The following is a 23,706-nucleotide window of genomic DNA, read 5'->3' as shown; positions in this document are numbered from 1 at the left end:
ACGAGGTTAGAAAATACAGGCAGAAGTGCAGGTGCCTTGGTCCAAGCTGGATGAGAGGCGGGAACTGTGATTGGTGTCTGTCTTAGGGTTTCCATTCCTGCACAGACATCATGACCAAGAAGCAAGCTGGGGAGGGAAGGGTTTATTCAGCTCACACTTCCACATTGCTGTTCATCACCAAAGGAAGCCAGGACTGGAACTCACACAGGACAGGAAGCAGGAGCTGATGCAGAGGCCATGGAGGGATGTTACTTACTGGCTTGCTTCCCCTGGCTTGCTCAGCTTACTTTCTTATAGAACCCAAGGGACGGCACCACCCACAATGGGTCCTCCCCTCCTTGATCACTAGTTGAGAAAATGCCTTACAGCTGGGTCTCATGGAGGCATTTCCACAACTGAGGCTCCTTTTTCTGTGATAACTCCAGCTGGTGTCAAGTTGACACACAAAAGTAGCCAGTACAGTGTCTTAGGGTTCCTTTGTGGGGAAGGGACATTTTGAACAAGGCAACTCTTAAAAGAAAAACTTCTAATCAGGGATGGCTTACAGTTTTACAGGTTCGGTCCATTATCATCAAGGTGGGAAGCATGGCTTCTGTGCAGGCAGACATGGTGCTGGGGAACCTGACAGTTCTACATCTTAGTCAAGTAGCAGAACTGTCTCCTGCTGGCGGCCAGGAGGAGGAGTCTATGGGGATCCTTCCCAGTCAGCCTACCACAATTAGCGATCCAGTGAGACATGCTAGGCCAGCAGCCAGGAAACTGTCCTGAATGCCGCAAGGCTCAAGCTATTGCTGAAGGTCAAATCTAATTAGAATTAAGAGGAGAGGAAGGCATGAGCAGAGGGGCTTCAGAGGGATAAAGAGGACAGAGGATTATGGGATAGACATAGTTTATGAATCTGTGGGTAAAAATGTTAGTTTTTACTACAGTCCAGGAAGTAATTGATTCAACAGGTGATGAGTGGGGCCTGAGAATGCCCTCCCCCTCCCCAAAAGGCCTGTACATCGAAGCCTTCATTGCTAGCTGGCCGTATTTTTTCAAGTGATTGGGTCTCAAGGGCTGCAACCTAATCGATGAATTAATCCCTCGATGGATTTATACACTGGCATTATGGGAAACTATTTGGGCTAAGCAGTGGCTAGAGGAGTGCTCTGGACAGCTGGACTTTGTTCTCCATGAGGTAAGCAGCTGCCGTGTCCTCTGCTATGGCCAAGTTCTGCATTATCACAGGTTCATAGCAGTGGAGCCTGCCAACCATGGACTGGAGACTGAGCCCAAACCCTGCCTCTCTTAAGCTGTATTCTTGGGTGATTTACCAGAGGCACAGGAAACTATACACCCCTTTCTCCCAAATTTGTCACGAAAGCAGTCTTTTGGTAGAAGACAGTATGATATACATGCAAAACCCATGGAATTTGTGGATAGTAACAGGATGGTAGCATTTTAGGTCTGTATTCCTGGTGGTATTAGCAGAGATGAACCAAGCTTTGTGACTTTTGAACAGAGAGCAGGCCAGGTTACCCGGGGCTGAGCTCAGCACTCTCCTTAGGAATCCCTAAGTTTTCTCTAAGAACCACATTAAAATGAGCTTTCTCGGGACCCACCCATCACATGCTGAATCAGTTCTTCCAAGAAGTAGTCCTCTCATTTGTTGCTTTTTAAAAAGGAGTTTGGGTATTTTGCCTGCATACATGTCTGCACCGTGTGTATACCTGATGTTTGCAGAGGCGGGTGAAGTCAGAGATGGTTGTGAATGCCTGGAACCAAACCTGGGTCTCCTGGAAGAGCAGAAAGAGCTGTTAACTGCTGAGCCATCTCTCCATCCCACTCCTCTCTCCCTCTCTCCATCCCCCATCTCTCCATCCCCCATCTCTCTACCCCCCAACTCTCCTAACCCCTCCCCATCCCCCTTTTCTCCATCCTCCATCTTCTTTCTTGTCTTGATGCATTTATTCCCCAACTACTCAAACATTGCAGCAAATATTATAATTTTGTTTTCTCTTTTAAGCAAAATATTCTGTTTTTCTTTTTAAAATGACATAGAATCACATGGTGTTTCTTTGTCGAGGTTTAAAACAAGGAAATTGGGTTACATGTAACAAATGACCTACAGTTTACAATGTAACCATTTATATTATTCTGTTGTTTCTATTTATATGATAAGATACATTGACAGTTTTCCTTAAATTGAAGTTTTATTTCTTAGGATTAATTATTCTATATACTCCTTATAATGCACTGCTATCGTAGTTTGTTAGCAAGTGTAAAATTTTAAAACAGTAAGAATAATTTTATAAAGGAAAGGAATAGGTTCAAAATACATGATAAACTTGCATGAAAAAATGGCTTTAGGTAACCATGTATAATAAAAATGTAAAAGTTAAAAACACATTGTAATTTAAAAAGAACAAAAATTTTAAATGTGCACGGAAGCAGAGAGGGCAATAAAATGAACTCTAGCATTTCTCGACCTGAAGAATTATTAATTTTCTTGCTTGGATCTTATTTCAGAATTGTGTGAGTGATCCGTGAGTAAAACTGATCTCTGTATCCTTTTTTAATTATACTTTTGGTTTGACGTTTAAACTCAAGGTTATCTTTGGATCATTAAGATAACCTGGTTATACACTTGCATTTTCTCTGTGGAAGAACAGTTTCCAATTCTGAGGATAGAGTTCCTTTCAGTTTTCAATTTGTTCTTATTTCTAGTTCTTTGCATGGGGGATCAGTCTTTGTGGAGCTAAAGATTAAAGAAGTCCATAGAAACCATAGAATAAATGAGCCAAGATATTGACTGCCTCGCCAGGCCCCTTTGCTGATGGGCAGTGTACAGTTTGAGAAATGACCTCTCTCTCCTGACGTAGGAACTCTTACCTTTCTTTCTCCTCTCTCTCTTGGTGTCCTGCATGGAGTGGGTTGTGTGTGTGTGTGTGTGTGTGTGTGTGTGTGTGTGTGTGTGTGTGTGTGTGTGTGTGTAGAACATGTTATGTACAGTTGCTCAAAGGGTATTGGATCTCCTGGAACTAAGGTTACAGATGGTTGTTAGCCCCCTGATGTGGGTTGTAGAAACCTAACCAGGACCCCTGCAAGAGCAGGAAGAGCTCTTAACTACTGAACGTTCTCTCTAGCCCCAGGGTTCCCCACCCTGACCACCCAGTGAATGTATTCTCACTGGAGGGGGTCTTTTACGCTACAAGCAGCATACTGAGCACATCCAGTAAAGAGCAGAGTCAATTTCTCAGTGCTCCGAATCTCTCTTTCCCCTTCCCTCCCTCTTCCCCCCACTTACATTGTCCCTGAAGGACCACCCCACTTGGAAGGTGTCTCCCATGATCCAGGGGAGCTCTCAGTAGAATTCATTTACTTGCCAGAGGTTGGTAGGGACATCTTGGAAGACACCATTTTACGAAGCTGACATTGTTATGCAGGAATCGGCTTGTCTGGAATTCAGGGCCAACTATAATGACACATTGCTAGTAGGCAGTTGTCTGCTGCGACATACCTAGGAGTAGTATCCGTCATTATTCATTTCATAAGAGTAACTTATAACACCGGTTTGTGGATTTGTTTTCCTTGATCTCACAGAAAACCCTATGAACTTGGTCTCAAGTGATATTTTAATTCTCTGCCTTTTTCTGCTTTTATTTTAGTCTTGTTCACTCAGGGACTGACACATTCACTTGTTCAACCAGCATTTATTATGGTGACATGTCCTGAGAGGTCATGGATCTTGGGCTCGAATCCTGATAGGAAGGAAGAAACAATGATGAGGGCAAGAAACCAAGCTGGTGTACGATCTCACTTAGTAGGTTGGAGAATCGCAGGCCAGGGATGGAGAGAGGCCTCTCGGTGGTTAAAAGCAGTGGCTGCTCTTCCAGAGAACTCAGGCTTAGTTCCCAACACCCACATGGCTGTTCACAGCTGTTCATTTACTCAGATTCCAAGGGATCCAATGCCTCTTCCAACCTATGTAGGCACCAGGCACGTATGTAGTCCCCATTGTTTGCAGGCAAAACACTCATACACGAAGACACAAAATAAAACTTTAAAAAAAAAAATCACAGGCTAACCTATGCGTGTCTTTACAATTTGAAGTCTTAAATATCATTTGTAAAAGTTTTACATTCCCTAAAGAGAAGAATAATGATTTTTCTATCTCTGTTATGCTGTAAGAGAAGCCTATGGGCTGGCAAGAAGGCTCAGAGGTAAGAAGTGCTTGCCGTGCAAGCCTAGTCACCTGAGTTTGATCCCTGTAACTCACATAAGGGTGGAAGAAGAGACCTCATTCTACAGAGTTGTCTTCTGACCTCCATGGAAGCATCATGGTGTATCTACTTGCACATTCCTACACATTATCATGCAGATCTCTGCACACACACTAATAGTAATAAACAGAAAATACAGGCCAATAATCATCATTCAGATGATGATTATTCTCTTTTTGCTTTTAAAAACAGATTTTAAGCTAACTTCTTTTCTTTGCAACTCAAGAACTTAGTATGTGAGAAGCCTTCTTAGAACCTCTGAGAATTGTTTTGTGTGGCCTTTATATCTGAAACATATTTTTCAGCTCAAGAAATTTGCTTATCATGACTTTTGCATTTCTTTGCTGTTTCTTTCTCTTCTAGTCCCCATTGTTTGCAGGCTGGGCATCATCCTCTTCCTCTTCCTCCTCATCTGGCAGCTGACTTGAGTTGCTATCCAGTCTTGAAGTATGTAGTAGAAGCAGTTTTTGCCCTTCCGTTTTCCTCTCTTCCTTTACTCCCTCTTTCTACCTGTCCATTTGCAAAATATCTTGAAAGGGCATGCCTTTTTGTACTCTATTCATTCCATAGAGCCAGGAATGGGTTCTTTTTTGGGAATTTGGGCATTTTTTTTCCTTTTCTTTTTTTTGGAGCTGGGGACCGAACCCAGGGCCTTCAGCTTGCTAGGCAAGTGCTCTTACCACTGAGCTAAATCCCCAACCCTGAATTTGGGCATTTAAGGGATGTATGTGCAAGAATGGATTGTAGCCAGAGAGGACTGATCTAAAGCAACCCTGGGCCGCAAAGATCTGCTGGAGGAACTACAGACACTTAGCCTGGGGCAGAGGAGACCCAAAGAGAGGTCTAGGTTTGGATCTAGAAAGCTGTATATAGAAGAGGGATGTGTGTGTGTGGGGGGGGGATATGTCAAAGGGCAATACTACTGCAGGAGACCAAAGCTATAGAGGTGTGGAATTCAGCTGTAGGCAAAGGCACTTTCGAGCAAGGAGTCAGGGCCAACAGCGAGGATAGAACCATTAGAAGCTGGATGCTTCTTGGCATTGGGGTTGTAGCAGAGATTCTAAATGTTTGAGGATTATCTGCGTCTTCCTTTGTTCCATTAGCCCAGCCTCACAAGCAGATATTAAAGCCATTAGCAGGTCATTCTCTTGACTTTAAATGGACCTGCTTGGACCCTGCTGAGTCAGGGGCACTTTTAATGGCTCCGTTGATGTAGCCATCTGTCCGGTCTTTGGAGATCCCCCCGATGGAGGCACGGGCTTGCCCACAGTCCAGATATATAATGCAAATTAATTATTTTAATTACAGTCATATACATTTATAGAAATCAGTTAGCTAAACTGTATCCGGCAGCCGTTTAGCCGTCTTTGTAAGTAACTGCTACAGTTGGATGAATCAGTGGGGGGGCGAAAGCTTGCTGCTCTTCAGTTCTTGTGGGCATATGTGACCGTTCAGAAAATTCTGCAGTCCTTGGAGGCTAGAGCCAGGTGAGAAAGTTCACATCTGTGATGCTTGGTTTCTTCAGAACTTTCGAATGCTCAAGGCAATGCAGGGATTTAAATCTAAAACAGAAGGCAACAAGTATCCCATCTCCTGGCTCCTAGATCTAAGGGAGGCTTCCAATTGCATGGCCGTGGTGGGGAATTGCAGAAGTCTTCTGACCCTGGTCTCACAAGTTGTTCTCTCCTCCATTACAGAATATCTTTTACAGTCATGAAGCTTGCAACTAATGCTTAAGTCCTTTCATGGACCAGAATATTCATTTTTAAGAAAACCTAGTCCATCCTTGGAGCACTGTAAAGGTCTTGACTGAGTGTGAACCGGAATCTCCCCCCACCTTCATGCCCCAACCCGTGTCGTTTCTCCATTAATTCTGGCTCTCCATCCCTCGGACCTGGGAAATATGTACTGTCCAGATAGTGGCCCTTAGGAGATTTGTGGACCATGGTGATATAGGCCACCTCCCTCCCTTTCTTCCCATGCTGGGAATGGAATCCAGAGTCTCGCTTGTGTTAGGCGTTTATCCTAGTGCAGCCTTCTCTGATTCTCTGGGAGCTATCCCATGGCTTGTTGAGTTAGTCAGGGACAGCCTTCCACCCCCGCCTGCCACACCTCACTTGACTTGATTTTAAGCCTTCTTACCATCCTGGTTCCTTGAAAATGTGGTTTCCCCCAAAAGACAGACCCAGTTGTATCCATATCCTATGACTTGCCAGCTACCTTGATCCCCTAGACGAACTCACAGGCAATGCCTTTGGCAACGACAACCCAGGGACTTCACTGTACATTTACTCTCCTGCCTCTGCCTTGTGGGAAGTCTAAGACCTACATTCTTTTTCTTCTATTGTAAGTGTCACAGGAACCCAATGTGATTTTCATGCCTGTGGCAGGGGAACATTAAATCACCTTTATTACAAAGTACCTGGAAATAAGGAAGGAAGGCAGGCATTCCAGTAGAAAAAACAGGAGCGGGCTGGGAGAAACAGCAACAAAGTAACAAGGGATAAAGGTGAACAAGCACGGCCCAAGAGCAACTGCCAGAGGAGCTAATCATGAAGTAACCTGAATCACAGTGCAGTGAGCCTGTGTAGAAGGTGCCCACGATGTATTTACAGCTTAAAAATGCATATCTCTGTGAGTTTGAGGTCAGCTAGGCTGCATAGTGAGACCCTGTCTTAAAAAAAAAAAAAGAAGTGTAGTCATATAACATGATTCTGTTTTTGTGGAAAACATACCTTAATATATAAAATAGGGATTTCTATAAACTTAGGTGGAAGTTAGCGTATTGCTAACAAATGTTGATCATATGGGCCTCCCTCTGAGGTAATGCTTGATGCAGGATGGGTATTTTAGGTTATTTTAATGTGATGGGGTGATGTCTTCTCTTGTTTTATTTTTTTTTTTCAGAGTATGTTTGAACCAATATCTAAGCATGATTTTTCCCCACTGTAGTAGGACCTGTTCCTAAGAGATAAGTTGAGAGTTTGTGAGAGTATGAATATTCTCGTTTTACCTTCATTTAGAATGTTCCAGTTGTTTATTTTTATTTGATGTGTATGGGGATGTTTTGCCTGCACATATATCCATGCACTACACGTGTGCAGTGCTCTCGGGGGCCAGTAGAGGGTGTCAAATCCCCTGGAACTGGAGTTCTAGACAGTTCTAAGATGCCATGTGGGTACAGGAACCAACCCTGTATCCTCAGGAGGAGCTGCCAGCGCTCTTAGCAACTGAGCCATCTGTCTAGACCCTAAGAGTATAAATATTTAAGAATTAGGTGCTGTCCTCATCATGTTGACATTTTTAAAAATTAATGTTTGTAAAGCCCTTTCTGACAGGAGTGTGTACTGGTGCTTTCTTGGAAGCAACATAGACTTCAGATTTTTTTCTAATGAAGATATGACAGCAGGGTGTGGTGACCCATGCCTTTAATCCCAGCACTTGGGAGGTAGAGGCAAAACTCTTTCTTTGAGTTCTAGGCCAGTGCTGTATACATAGTTCCAGGACAGCAGAGCTATATAAAGGGATCTTGTCTCGAAACATCAGCCAAGCATAAAGGATTTCACTGCTACGGGTTTATCTTAAGAAAAATACCTGATAAGTGATCATTTGTCCAGAATAGGATTTTCTTCTCTCTCTCTCTCTCTCTCTCTCTCTCTCTCTCTCTCTCTCTCTCTCTCTCTCTCCCTCCCTCCTCCCTCCCCTCCCTCCCCTCCCTCTCTCTCTCCTCTCTCTCTCTCTCTCTCTCTCTCTGTGTGTGTGTGTGTGTGTGTGTGTGTGTGTGCGGCATGCATGGGTAACAAGATCACATCTCCAATAACGCCACTCCCTGTGGGCCATGCATTCAAACACATGCATGTAGGGCCGGCCATACCTACTCAAACCACCACTGCTCTGATGATAGCTTTACTGAATAAATTGTAATCAGAGAAAATATACTATAAAACCATTAGAACTGATAGCATAAACACTTGTAGATGGTATACAACGATGTTCGTAGAACTGTAAGGGGAAATGAATAAAACCTCATTTTAGTTTAAAAAATAAGTACATGTGTAAAAATAAAAAAGAGTGATATATCAAACTAACATTGAAGACTAGAAATATTAGAGGATTTTACTTTCTAATGCTTTACTCTAAACCTATTTTATCTCAGCCTAAAAAATGAATAAAAAGTTTAAATTTTACATATATATACGTGTGTGTGTGTGTATATATATATATATATATATATATATATATATATATATATGAGAATTGGGCGGCCTCCATTCCCTACAAACAACCTCCTTAAACTCTTGTTCCCTCTGATGTTTTCCTACATTATTTCTGAAAATATTTTTCCCTTTTGAGACAGCCTAGTTAGGGCCTTGAACCCTCTATGTAACTGAGAACGGCCTCCCTACCCTCCTGAGGGTTAGGATTACGGTGTGAGCTCCGTGCGCAGTTATGTGGTGCTGGAGGTCAACCCAGGGCGTTGATGCTAGGCGACTCCTGTACCATCTGAGCAGCATTCTCAGCCCTGAGAGAAACATTCTTACACTTCTATTGCAGAATTCATTAATTGTGGCAACTAACCATCATGAGGATGAACTCTCATACCCCCCCCACTTTCCTTCACTGTACCTTCCTGGGTCATTTTTACTTTGGGAAATCACTTCAGTGTTTACATTATTATGAAGGTATAAATATTACCCAGTGCTGACAGAATTGTGAGCTACGCTTTACTTTGTAAAGAAGACTTGTTTCTGTTTATGTGTATGTACACGTATGTGTGAGCACGTGCGTGTGTGTGCCCCTGGAGGCCAGAAGAGGGCATTGGATTCTTGGAGCTGGACTTACAAGTGGTTACGAGCCTCCGGGTGTGCATGCTAAAAACTGAACTCGGGTCCGCAAGAGCGGCAGATATCAGAACATGTAAGCGTTAAGTCTCATGCTCTTTTTTTTTTTTTCCTTTTTTTTTTCAGAGCAGGGGACTGAACCCAGGGCCTTGCGCTTGCTAGGCAAGCGCTCTACCACTGAGCCAAATCCCCAACCCGCTCTTTTTAGTCTCAACTTTTGTGTTTGATTTATTTTTTTCTTCCAAAATGTTTAGCTCTTTTCTGTTTCTAGTTTTTAATCTTTTGCCTGATAGAGTTGTTAGTGTCTTTATTCCTAGCACTTGGAGGCAGAGGCAGGTGGATCTCTGAGTTTGGGGTCAGCCTGATCTACATAGTAAGTTCCAGGCCAACCAGGGCTACATTGTGAGAACCTGTCTCAAAAGCTAAAATAAAATATATAGTGTATAGTGTTGTTGGTTCTGTTTCTCATTCATTGTACAGGATTGACTGGTGTGCGGGTGAGGTGGGGAAGAGGTTCTCACGGTATAGATGAGGCTAGCTACATCCTCTTGCCTCTGCTTGTCCATTAGCCGACATCACAGCATGATCAATGCCTACCTGGTCCACCTTGCTTTGGTGGACATCCTCAATCTGGAAATTTTGGATCTTTGGGAATAACTTATTGAATTATTTGACAGTGCCAGTGTTCGAGCGTTGTGAAGAGGCTCCACGACATGGCCAATCTTATAAAACAAAGTGTTTGATTGGGGCTGGCTTACTGTTTCAGAGGTTTAGTCCTTTATCATCATGGAGGGGAGGCATGGTGGCACACAGACAGACATGGTGTGGAGAGGTAACTGCGAGTTCTACATCTTCACCCACAGACAGAAGGAAGAGTCTAGACTAGACCAGGCTTGAGCTTCTGAAACCTCAAAGCCACTTCCTCCAACAAGGCCACACCTCCTAACCCTTCTCAAGTAGTGCTACTCCCTGTGAGCAGCATCAAGTATGAGCCCATGGGGACCCTTCTCATTCAAACACCTCAGGCTGTTTCTAGCCTCCAGAACCTTCCCTATGTCAATATTGGTCTTCCTGCTTGGCACGGGTCCATTTAGCTATGTTTCTTGGCCTATGGTATTTGATAACTTTCTCTTTTGCTCATTGTTACTTTTGTAATTATCTGTGTGTGTGACGTATGTATTTTTTAGTGTGAGGGCATGTGTATAGTTGTGTGTGGGTATGTGTGTAGGGGTGGGTGTAGGGGTCTGTCTGTAGGGGTCTGGGGGTGTAGAGGTGTATATAGGGTGTGTATGTGTGTGTGGAGGGGTATGTGGGAATATATAGGGGTGTGTATAACAGTGTGTGTAGGGTTGTGTGAGGGTGTGTAGAGCTGTGTGTGGGGATGTTTGTAGCAGTATGTGTGGGGTGTGTGGGGTCTGTGGGGTATGTGTGGTGTGTGTGGGGTGGTGTGTGGGGGATATGTGTAGATGTATGTGTAGGTGTGTGAATGTGTAGGGGTGTGTGTGTAGGGGCATGTGTAGTGTGTGTGGGCTTGTATAGGGTGTGTGTGTAGGTGTGTGTGGGTGTATAGGGGTGTGTATAAGTGTGTAGGGTGTGTGTAGGGTATAGGGCTGTGTGGGTGTGTGTAGGGGCATGTGTAGGTGTGTGTGGGCTTGTGTAGGGTGTGTGTAGGGTATAGGTGTATGTGTAGGTGTGTGTAGGTGTGTATAAGGTATAGGGGCTGTGTATGTGTGTGTGTGTGTAGGGGCATGTGTAGGTGCGTGTGGGCTTGTGTAGGGTGTGTGTAGGGTATAGGGCTGTGTGGGTGTGTGTAGGCGTGTGCCCATTCAGTCTTCATCCCTTTTCATCTTCTCATTGAGACATAGACTCTCAGTTGAGGCTTACCAGTGTGGTTAGTGTAACTAGTCAGCTTACACCATTGACCCCATCTCTGCCCTCCGAGGCCGGGGTGTCATAGGCGGCCACACACCAGTCGTTTATGTGGAGACTTTGTCTGCACACTTTATGGCAAGAACTTTACCCACCGAGCAACCCTGCCACCCATCTCTTTGATTCCTCTGTGATGCTCCACGGAGTGGGTTGTTTAAATTTTTAATTGAATTTATTTCAGCAGTCTTTTAATTTCCAAGGCTCCATCCTTATTTTCTGATAAGACTCCCTACGTCCCTCCCTTCCTCTGGGGGTCTGGATGGAAACTTTGAGGGAGATGCTCAGTGCATTGGGGCTGACTGTGGGCAGTGGCTCTCGTCCTCATGTTCCTGATGGTCCAAGGCTTCTCCCTGGAGGCCATGTGACCATGGGTCCACCATGTTGTTGCTGTAGTCAAAATTGTGTTATGCCAGGAGATGAGCTCGACAAAGTGGTTGCCAAGGTCGTGAGCCCCAGCATCAGAGGTAGAAGAGTGGGTGTCACTGTTAACGTCACAGAGATAACCTGGTCCTTAGTGTAACCCAAGATGCTCCTTGGTAAGAGGCCTTCTGATGCCCACTTCACTTCCCTGTGATTAAGAAAATAGGAAGCCGTGCCTCTGAGCTTCCTGGTCAGACCTTGTCCACAGCTCTGACAAGCTGTACACAGGGATGGTGATCTGTGCAGCCCTACAGCCATTATGCCCATTCCCAGAGGGGCCACAGGGTCATGGGGCTATGGTCATGAGCCCTGACAACACTGATGTCTGAGATGACCTTGTATGGTTGGTTAGGTGGACACAGCTTTGCTGAGTCTCGAGTGAGGGAGGCACCTGATGCTTCACACCCAGCACAAACGCATGGGCCTCAGCAGAAGGGGCAGAGAAGGTGACATTTTTGCCTCTGCCCTTCAGGAGGGCCACAGCCTTCTGCGTGGTATTGAAGACACCAGTAAGTTGCACACCGCCATCACCCCATTGGGTGTTGCGGGGTATCTCACTCCTGGAGGTTGGTGGCCCTCCCATGGATGACAAGTTTCCCATTCTCAGACTTGACAGCCCTGTGGAACATGTAGTCGGAGTCAGTGAAGGGGTCACTGATGGCAACCGTATCCACTTCGGTACAGTTGAAGGTGGCCGTGGTGATCATTTGCCAAATCTGTTCACTTCCGTGATCACGTCTCAGCTGGCATGTTACAAGACTGAGGAACGTGAAGGTGCACAGAGCCGAGAATGTATGTTTTATGGTAGCCTTTGTTCATCAGTTCCTTGTTTGCTCCACTGACTGAAAAGCCCGTGCCTCCAGGTTTACAATTACTCGGTTGGATATCCTGTGCTCACTTGGAGCTGCCTTGGCAACCCTCTCTCCCTGCACCCATGGGATGCTCCACTGTTGCTGTTGCTGTTGTTACTGTTGTCCTTTGAGACAGGGTTTCTCTGTGTAGCCCTGGCTGTCCTGCAACCCGCTCTATACACCAGGCTGGCCTCGAACTCACAGAGATCTGCCTGCTTCTGCCTCTTGAGTGCTGGGATTAAAGGCGTGTGCCACCACTGCCCATTCCAGCTCATTATTTAAGAGGACTCACTTCTCCTTAGTCATGGGGAAGGCTGCACTTCCACCGTCTTTATCAGAGCCGATGTTTGTATTATACTGGTTACTGGTCCCACCGAGCAGAAGCTCCCCTTCTTTATGCTCTAGAGCAGCAGAATAGCATGGGGGAAAATCAAAAACGCAAATTGTACCCCGCAGTGGATCCTGGCATAGAGAAGGAACAGTGGAGAAACTGGTGAGGTTTTAATATTGCCTGCAGGCTGCAGTTTGGTTAATAGCATTGTGCTGATGCTAATGTCTTAATTTTGCAAAAAGAAAATGTATTAAAGGTTATGTAAGGTGTTATTTTCCAGAAAGCTGAGTGCAGGGCAGATGGCAATTCTGTGTTATCTTTGCAACTCTTTATATATCTAAATAAATAAATACTCCTCAATAAGAAATGAGGTGTCTGTTTTTGTTTGTGTGTGTGTAGTGCATGTGAAGTGTGTGTAGTGCGTGTGAAGTGTGTGTATGTGTGTGTGTAGTGTGTGTGAAGTGTGTGTGTGTGTGTGTAGTGTGTGTGAAGTGTGTACGTGTGTCTGTGTGTAGTGTGTGTGTGTGTCTGTGTGTGTGCGTGCACACATACATTTTTGAGACAGGGTATCATGTAGCCCTGCTTGGCCTTAAACTTACTATGTGGCAGAGGATGGTTTTGAACTTGAATTTAGGGTCCTAGGCCTGTGCCACCACACCTGGGTTATGTGGGATTGAACTCAAGGCCTTGCGCATGCTAGGTAAGCCCTCTACTGATGGCGCAGATCTGAAAATAGAAAGTTAGTGTAAAATAAGGCTGAAGTAACTCGTTAGGATGAACTCGTCTTACAGATTGTAAGGGTGCTTGAACTGTATGTTTGGGGAACGGAGGGGGCCAGTAGAACTCTTTAAAAATCTATGTGGTAAGTGGCTTTTTAGATCTCCTGACCTTTCGGAGTCATCTCAGATGTCTGGGTTGTTTTTTGGTTTTTTTCTTATCTTAATAATTCTTGCCTTCTAGCTTTTCTTGAGCAATTGTGTAGTGTTTAAACAGCATAATCTTTTATAATTCGTTTTTAGTTGCCTTGTGTCCAATTCTATTTTCCACTGCTGTGTTTTCGTTTTGTGTAGTTATTTATTGTGTTATCATGAAATTACTTTGGTGAACTGAGACCAGTATCTTTGAAAAGTGAAATAGATTAGACAATAGAAATGTCAATATACATTGATTTATGAAGCATTGATCTTACAAGTGTAGATCTCTTTTCCTGTTGACCTGGCAACATTCATCAAAGCACAAATGCACGCGACCTTTGACCTATCATTAGGGAATCTCATCCAAATATATATAATCGCATACGTGCAGAAATGATGTATGGAATGTGTAACTCATTGAGCATTGTTTATAGTAGCAAAAGACTGGCAGTAGCCCAAGCGTTTATCAGCAAAGGACTTCTTTTTGGATTACAGAACAATCCATACAGTGAAACAATCAGTTGTCAACAAGAACGAAGAATGATTCTATGTCCTGATGTTGAAAGATGGCCAGGGTGTATACTCAAGGAGAAGAAAACAAGCCTGGTGCCAAAAAAAAATGCATATGGCATGCCACCCTTTGCAAGAAAAAGGACTGTAAAATTGTTATTTGTGTTTACTTGCACAGCCATAAAGAAACTCGGGGAGAGATAGTATGGGCTCAGATCTGGGTGGAGGGACCACTCACTGAATGGGTATTTGATTTTCCCATGGTAAGAATACTTGGGGTTACCATCCTCATAACTTTTTTTCAAGACAGGGTCTCTTGGGCCCAGGTTGGCCTGAAACTTGCCATAGAGTTGAAGACAACCTTCTGCTTCTGATCCCCCTGCCTCTACCTCCTGATTCCTGGGATCACAGGATTGTACCATCATGCCCCGTTTATGAGAGCTTGGGAGTCGAATGCAAAGCTAAGCAAACTGTCTACCAGCTGAGCTGCGTACCTCCCCACATCGTCACACAACTTCTCGCTCACAGTACGATGCCTGTATCTCTTTTTTATAGGCTGGTATGGAATTATGCAGGCGAATTACCTATTTAAAATTTGACATAAAATCATTGGGTAGCAACAGCACTCAGAAGAGTTTGCCCAGTCACGGGCATGCCCATGCTCTGCCATGGGCCAGAGAGGTGTCTCAGTGAAGCACTGGCTGCTCCTCCAGAAGACCTGGGTTCGGTTCCCAACACCCACCCACACGGCATCTCACAACCTTCTCTAACCCAGTTCAGTGAATCCAACACCCTTCTGGCCTCTGCAGACACAAAGGCACACATGTGTTCAGTACACACAGTAACACAAAACACTCCTCAGATAAGATGAAACAAATACATGGTTTCTTTTTAAAAAAGGAATTCTTATTACATGGGATGGTGCTTACTTGCAAATCCAGCACTTGGAGGCTGAGGCAGGAGGTTCATAAGTTCAAGATCAGCTTATTTCAAAGTAACAAAAACAAGCAAAACCTCTAGACAAAAAATGCTGCCCCGTGCTAGCAGATCCTGGAGGCAAGTCTGTTATGAAACCTCACCTTTTTAAATTCCCTCATCCTTTTGTGTGAGACACAAAGGTATTCTGTTTACCACAAGCCTGGACTCTGCAGACAAGAGATGCTGAAGTGTTTATTCTGTGGACTGTGAAGAGCTCAGCTAGAAGGGGAACCAGTCATTTGCTCAGTGGGTCTTCGGGTGGGCGGGCGTGAATGTGGCGGAGTCCTCATTCCAGGCTTGGGTTCATCTTCTCAGAACATTCTTCTTTCCTTCACATCCATTAGGTAAATGGAAGAGCTGGAGGGCGGTTTATCCCAGACTCGGAAAGCACACAGAATAGAGCAGATGGTGGCAAGGTGGCTTCGGCGCTCCCGGGACAGCTCAGCTCGGTAAGGTTCCTGGGCTGTCGGTGGGTCCTATTGGTAGAGGTTTGGGGTCCCTGTGGGAGGAAGTGCCTGTCCTGGAAGGACCTGGGGCTTCCTGCCCCTGGCTGGCTTTGATCAGCTGCCATCTGCAAAGAGGTGCCACAGGTAACTCAACCAGCAGACTGAGTGGAATGTCTTTTCTTATACCCCTCCCCCGAACACGTGTACAATCACACTCACCCCAAACTCACACACACACACACACACACACACACACACACACACACACACACACACACACACGTTCACATAGATATCCCCATGTCTGATAACCCATGTCACATGTACTTTCTGGGCATTTAATGTAAGTTTATATTTGTCCCATGTCCTCATTTCGTGGGAGCCGTTTCTTTCCCATAGTCCCTGTTTCTTTCTAAACAAGGATGACATCATATACAGACCTGATATGGCTGCTACAAGAAAACTTTCAAATAAGATTTCAAAGCCTTTGTTTCTGCCTGGGATCTTCCCATCTGGTCCTGCCACGGCGTTGACGTGGCAGGTGCCAGGTGTTACTGAGACACATCCCCCTGAAGGACCAGGACAGCTGGTCTGCTGCCAACTGACAAAGTTACTACCAGCAGCGCTGTCTGAGCCTCACTACGGAGGTGTGAGAAGACCTGTAGAATTGGCCCCATTTTACAGACAAAACACAAGGCTCTGAGAGGGACTTCAGAATGACTTGAGACCACCCTTTCCTCTCTTCAAAGACCTCTGACGGCCTCCATTCTGTAAATGTGTGGGCGCTTTGCCTGCATGTATGTCTGCACCATGGGCATGCAGTGTCCTCAGTGGCCGGAAGGGAGCCTGGTCAGATCCATTACCACCACCACCACCACCACCACCACCATCATTTTTTTTTAAAGCTAAGTGTGGTGGCACATGCTTTTAAACCCAGCACAGGAGGGCTTGGCTGAAGTGCTGGGATTTCTATGAAGAAGCACCCAGTCCTCAGTGAGAATGAACACCTCAGTGGGCCCCATAGAATAAGCTGCACCGTGGACACTGTGCTCCACCTGGCGTGAACCTCACTGAGCACATTCCTCCTGGCTCACCCTCCTGTGAGACCAGCAAAATTGCTAGCCCTGTATCTGTAGCCAGAGGTGGCTGAGTCACAGAGGTGTCTGAGTCATGGGAACATTGCAGGTAGTCATAGAGTGCTTAATTAATGAATTAATGAATGAGAGAATCGTTTCCCAGTGGAGCCTCTGTCATCCTAGACTGGTGAGATGCCACTCCACGGTTCTGTGGTGAGATACGGGCTTTCTGTATCCCGCTCTGTGCTAGTCCTGGGTTCTATAAGAACAGTGATATGAAAGCATAAATCAAATAAACCCTTTCCTCCCCAATTTCTCTCCTCCCCTTCCCCTCCACCCCATGCTCCAGCATTCCCTTAACACCTGCTCCCCATTATTCCCAGCTGTCTTCTGCCTGAATAGATATGTTCATGCAGATATTTCTAATAAATGGAGCCATTCATTTGAAGAGCATTGTGCATGGCTTCTTCCACTTAACATAAGTTTAAATCTGTGGCATGATGGCATGAATTGGTATGTCCTATCCTTTCACCTCCAAAGAATCTCTACTGTTGAATGTTTTGTCTACTCATCAGCTGATATTGATTTGGGTGGTTTTCATTTTGTGACTATTATGAATTATCTGAACATTTGCATAACACGTTTTCTTTTTTTTTTTTTTTTCCTTTTTTTTTTTTCGGAGCTGGGGACTGAACGCAGGGCCTTGTGCTTGCTAGGCAAGCGCTCTACCACTGAGCTAAATCCCCAACCCACATGTTTTCTTTTCATGTTTTTTGTTTGTTTGTTTGGGAGGGTAGTAGCCAGGTCTTGTGATAACTCTGTTTAATCCTTGGAAGAACTGCTAGGCCTTTGTCTAAAGTGACTGTACTGTTTGCATTTCTACCATTGCGATGTGAGGGGTTCAGTTCTTTGCCAAGACTTGTTGTTACTCATCTTTTTGATAGTGGCCTTCATGGTGAGTGTGAAGTTGTCTTTCATGTTCATTTACTTTTTTATTTTGTTCCTTAGTTTTGGTTGCTTAGATTTTCAGACAGGGCATCATATAGCCCATAGCCTTGGGCTCACTCAAGCTCACTTGGGCTAGCCTCATATAACCTTAAATTCCTCACCTTCCCAAGTCTGTCTCTTGAGAGTTGAAATTACAAGCATGTGCCCCTGCCTTAGTTCTGTTTTTTTTTTTTTTTTTTTTGGTTCTTTTTTTTTTTCGGAGCTGGGGACCGAACCCAGGGCCTTGCGCTTCCTAGGTAAGCGCTCTACCACTGAGCTAAATCCCCAGCCCCCTTAGTTCTGTTTTTTGTTGCTATGATAAAAAAAAAAAATACCCCTACAAAACACCTCAAGGGAAAGAAGAAAAAGGTTATTTTAGTTCACACATAGTCCATCATGTACCTGAAGTAGCCATTCACGCTGCTTCCTCAGGCAGAGAAGGGAGGTGCTCAGCACTTGGGTCCCCCTCCTCCCTTCAATCCAGGAGCCTCCTGTGAAATGATGTCACCTCGGGCATCCCAGTTAAGAAAATCCCCCAGTAGGCATGTGTAAACCACACCTTTAATCCCAGCAGTCAGAAAGCAGAGGTGGGAGACTTTCTCTGAGTGTTTGGCCAGACCACTCTATAGTCCAGCCTTGGATGAAACCCAGCCACCCCTCCCAACTCTGTCTTGTGGTTTTGATCTGCGTTTTCCCAATTAGACAAAATGATACTGAACACCTTTCTGTGCATCTAGAAAGCCCGTCCCTCTCTGTCTCTGTCTCTGTCTCTGTCTCTGTCTCTGTGTCTTTCTCTATCTCTCATCTTTTTCTTTATCGAAGGGAAGTTAAAAAGAAGGGAAAGAGAGGCCCCCAATTCCCAGCCACTGAAGACACCATTTCTGTGTCTCCGTTTCTACGACAATTCACATAATCTTCAGCTTGCTTCTCAGCTCTAACCCTGTGCCCTCAGGAGGAAAGTCTGTGCCACCATCCGACACCACATCCCCCTGAAAGCCAGGCACTCAGTTCATAGGTACTTCCTGCTTTCAGCCAGGCCTCAGACCCAGCTGCCTCTCTGCCCCCGGGTACACTCTGGCCATTTCTTTTTTTTTTTGGAGCTGGGGACCGAACCCAGGGCCTTGCGCTTCCTAGGTAAGCACTCTACCACTGAGCTAAATCCCCAGCCCCACTCTGGCCATTTCTTATTACCCCAGTTAACTCTGCCCTGTGTGGGTGTCCAGAATGTACAGAGCTCCACCTGAGGTGTGAGCCACCCCTCCCATTGCTCCCTACAACGGCTCACCCACTCCTCACACTTCAGGGTGACCTAGAACCTTCTACGCTTGTTCATTGCCACCCTCCCTAAAGGCTTTCACGGTAAGGGACACATGTATGTACTATGCATTTACATTTTTTTTTTTTTTTTTTTTTGGTTCTTTTTTTTTTTTTGAGCTGGGACCCAACCCAGGGCCTTTGCCTTCCTAGGTAAGCGCTCTACCGCTGAGCTAAATCCCCAGCCCCGCATTTACATTTTTAATTTTAATTTAATTCATTTATTTTAAGAAAGGGTCTTTTATTCTGTGGTTTTGGCTGGCCTGGAACTTGCTATGTAAACCAGACTGGCTTTGAACTCACAGAGGCTTGCCTGCCTCTGCCTCCTGAGTGCTGGGGTTTATGACATGTGTTGTGTGTCTTATGTACATTTAAGCATTTTGTTTTGTTTTGTTTTTCTAGACAGGGTTTTTTTTATATACACACATAGAGTCCTGGCTGTCCTGGAACACGTTCTGTAGACCAGGCTGGCCTCAAACTGGGAGATCTGCCTGCTTCTGCCTCCTGAGTGCTGCGTGTGCATCACCACCCCCCATGTATTTAAAATATCCACACTTGTGAGATGTTTTAGAGGTTTTGCCACAGGAGCACAGAAACCTGAATTCCATCCCTAGATGCTTCTGAAGTTGAAAGGAGAGCACTGACGCCTTTTTGTCTTCATGTGTGCAGAGTAACACACTCACACATACACACATAAACACACATACACACACACATGCACATATAAACACACACACATACACATGCACACATAAACACACACATGTATACAAATATATACACATGTATACACATAAACACATACACACATACACATTAATGCACACATGCATACATACATATACATATATACACATACATACCAACATGCACATATATACTTATACACACATACAGTCAAACACACACATAAATGCACACATACATACATGCACACATGCACATACACATATACACATAAACATACATACACACATACATATAAACACACACATAAACATGCACATACACACACACATGCACATATAAACACACACACATACACATGCACACATAAACACACACATGTATACAAATATATACACATGTATACACATAAACACATACACACATACACATTAATGCACACATGCATACATACATATACATATATACACATACATACCAACATGCACATATATACTTATACACACATACAGTCAAACACACACATAAATGCACACATACATACATGCACACATGCACATACACATATACACATAAACACATACATACACACATACATATAAACACACACATAAACATGCACATACACACACATATACATGTATACACATATATACACATATACACATACATATGCACATACACATAGTGAATCAAAAATAATTTTATTTTATATATATATACATATATACACACATACGTGCCTGCATGTTGTATAGCATGTGCATGTCCGATACCTGTAGAGGCCAGAAGAGGGTGTAGATCCCTTAGAACTGGAGTTATAGATGGTGTGAGTTACTGTGTGGTGCTGGGAATGGACCCTGAGTCCTTTGGAAGAGCAGACAGTGCCCTTAACTGATAAGCCATGGATTTTTTTTCGTCCCTCCTTCTTCCAGGAGTACATCTCGGTAGCACACGGTTTTAAAACACTAGAGAAATTGAAGTAAGGAACAGGGATGGTAAAGCTACCTTACAGGACTTTGCATCTCAGCACTCACAGTAGCTAGGGCCAGCAGTGAAGGAAGTGCCTTGAAGGGTTACCCCGGTCCAGGAAGCAGGTCTGCAGTTAGACTCTTTCGCGTGCGTACCCTAGTTTGTTTTTCTTTCTCGAAGACTTGCAATAATTCCAGTCTTGTACTTTCACTTACAATAGCTATTTCTCCATAATGTTTAAACTTTATGTTTGGCTCAAAGTACATTATGTAGGAGTGAATCAGCTCAAAGTAACTGTCCATTTCTAAGCCTTGTGAAACAATGGAGTATTCTACGCACCAGCAGTGATGTTACGCTCTCAAAGCTACTTGGGTGTCCTCGGTTTTCAATGAATTCCCACCAGGTGTTATCGCTACCAGATTTGGTCAAATTTAGACTGTAGTGTAAATTGGAATTCATATACCTTGGCTGAGGGAAGCCTAGTGGTGTTTGCAATTCCTGGCATGGGAGGTTAATGCAAATACATTGGAACAGACACCTCTCTGACCACTTGACTGCATAGCCCATCGTGACAATAAAGTGTTCAGCATCCGTTCCTTGAGAAAGAGCTAACCCAGAGGGCAGGAGCAATGGCTCAGAGGTTCAGAGCAGAAGACAGTTCCCAGCACCCATATCAGGCCTCTCACCTTCACCTGTAACTCCAGCTCCAGGAGATCCAGGACTCTCTTCTGGGCTCTGTGGGTACCTGCATTCAAGTGCATGTGTACACCATCCCCCGACTTCCTTGCATGATGGACTGTATTGTGAAACTGTAGGCTGAAATATAAGCCCTTTTCGTCCCAAGTTGCTTTCTATCATGGTACTTTATCAGAGCAACAGAAACACTGCTGTGACAGTTTGGAATTTCTTTATTTTTATTTTTTTATTTGCTTTACTTTCCAGTTACACCCCCCCACCTTCCCAGTCTTACCCTTAAAAATCCCTCCCCTCACTGCCCCCTCCCCTTTGGTACCACCCCATCCTGAGGCATCTAGTCAGTTCGAGTACAAGGGAGGGGGATCCAATGACAGGGAGTAGAGACAGAGACAGCCCAGCTCCACTCGTTAAGGGACCCACATGAAGACGAAGCTTCACATTTGCTACAAATGTACAGGTGGCCTAGGTCCAGCCCCTGTATGCTCCCTGGTTGGTGGCCTAAGCTTTGTGAACCCCCGTGGTCTCAGTTGACTCTGTCCGTCTTCTTGTGGTGTCCTTGACCCCTCCGACTTACTCACTTTTATCTCCCACTCCTTCACAAGACGCCCCAGGCTCTGCCCGAGGTTTGGTTGTGGCTTTCTGCATCTGCCTCCGTCTGCTGCTGGATGAAGCCTCTCAGGGGACAGTTATGCTAGGTTCCTGTCTGCAGGCCTAGCAGAGTGTCATTCATAGGGTCAGGGGTTGGCTCTGTCACATGGGATGGGTCTCAGTTGGGGCAGTCAGTGGTTGGCTGTTCCCTCTGTCTCTGCTCCATCTTTGTCCCTGGGCATCTTGTAGGCAGGACAGATTTTGGGTTGAAGGTTTTGTGAGTGGATTGATGTCCCCCTCCCTCCCCTGGAAGTCCTGCCTGGCAACAGGAGGTGACTTCTTCAGTCTCTATACCCGCCTCTGGTAGGAATCTAAGCCAGGGTCACCCCATAGACTGCTGCCATCCCAGGCCTCCAGATACTCACCAGAGATATCCCCCTGCCGGTTTCCATTCTCGATTCTAGCCCTCTCTTGCCCCCTCCTCACTGCCTCTCCTGCCCAGTCCCTTTTCTCTCTCCATCCATTCCGATGACTCTTTAGTTTCTCCTTCTGAGTGAGATTCACACCTCCTCCATTGGGCCCTCCTTATTACCCAGTTTCTTTGTGTCTGTGCTTGTAGCATGGTTGTTCTGCACTTTATGGCTGATGTCCACTTTTAAGTGAGTACATATCATGCATGTCCTTTTGGGTCTAGCTTACCTCACTCAGGATAAAATTCTCAACTTCCATCTATTTGCCTGCAAAATTCTTGGTGTCTTTGTTTTCCCACTGTGTAAAGGAATCACATTTTCTGTGTCCATTCTTCAGTTGAAGGACATCTGGGTTGTCTTCAGTTTCTGGCTATTGCAGATAAAGCTGCTATGAATATGGTTAAGTAAAGTGTCCCCGTGGTATAGTGAGCTCTAGGTTCAGTGAGAGATCCCATTTCAAAAAAATAAATAAATAAAAAATGTAGATAAGACTCTGTCTCAAAGAAAGGAAACAAAGGGATTTTGGATATTCCCATGGAGAAGATGTGATAAGTTTTGATTTGAACATTACATGACGTTTATAGGTATATTGACATCCCAGTCATATATATGCAAAATTTTATTATTTCAAAAGGAATAAAGTAAGGTAGTGCATGACCAGGAAGGTATCCAACATCAACCTCTGATCTACACACACATACACACACACACACACACACACACACACACACAAACACACATACACACACGCACACATACACACACAGACACACACATGCACATACATACACACACAGACACACACATACATGCACATACATACACACACAGACACACACAGACACACACACATGCACATACATACACACACACATACACACACACATACACACACACAGACACACACACACACACACACACACACACACACACACACACACACACACACACAGACACACACACACACACACACACACAAACACACACAAAAAAACAAAAACACAAACACACACATACACACACACACATAAACACACACACACACACACACACACACACACACACACACACACACACACACACACACACACACACACACGCACACACACACAAAATTCTAAAAATCTTGACCTAATGGAAGTTTTACTTTTAATTGAGCATAGTTTAAGATTCTCCATCTTTAGTTCTTCAAGGTTGAACTTATTTGAATATAATCCAGGAAGTAAAGATGTAGCTTAATTGTTTTTCAGGGTAGTAAGCAGTTATGAGTCTCTGTCACTGAGTCTTTGCCTGTGTAATTCGCAGGACTCTTGCTTCATCCTGATGCGGGTGATAGGAACCGTTTCTGGGCCATTGAACTTGCTGACTGCTTTATATGGCTGTGTTCAAACCACTTATATTAACTCTATCGTACATCTCATTTCCTGTTAA

At 44.6% G+C, this 23,706-nt stretch overlaps 1 protein-coding gene across 1 annotated transcript in view; it reads left to right on the top strand.

The window, feature by feature from the left end:
- Frmpd1 (FERM and PDZ domain containing 1) overlaps nt 1-23,706 on the top strand; it is a 98,941-nt gene that overhangs the window by 27,975 nt on the left and 47,260 nt on the right. Inside the window, exon 2 of the mRNA XM_032891292.1 lies at nt 15,384-15,488. Within this exon, the coding sequence (XP_032747183.1) occupies nt 15,388-15,488 (101 nt within the window). The 5' untranslated portion in view covers nt 15,384-15,387. The remainder of the gene's footprint in view (nt 1-15,383; nt 15,489-23,706) is intronic.

The sequence above is a fragment of the Rattus rattus genome, chromosome 1 (genome assembly GCF_011064425.1).
Source record: "Rattus rattus isolate New Zealand chromosome 1, Rrattus_CSIRO_v1, whole genome shotgun sequence".
Taxonomy (NCBI): Eukaryota; Metazoa; Chordata; class Mammalia; order Rodentia; family Muridae; genus Rattus; species Rattus rattus.
This window is presented reverse-complemented; position numbering and strand designations above follow the sequence as displayed.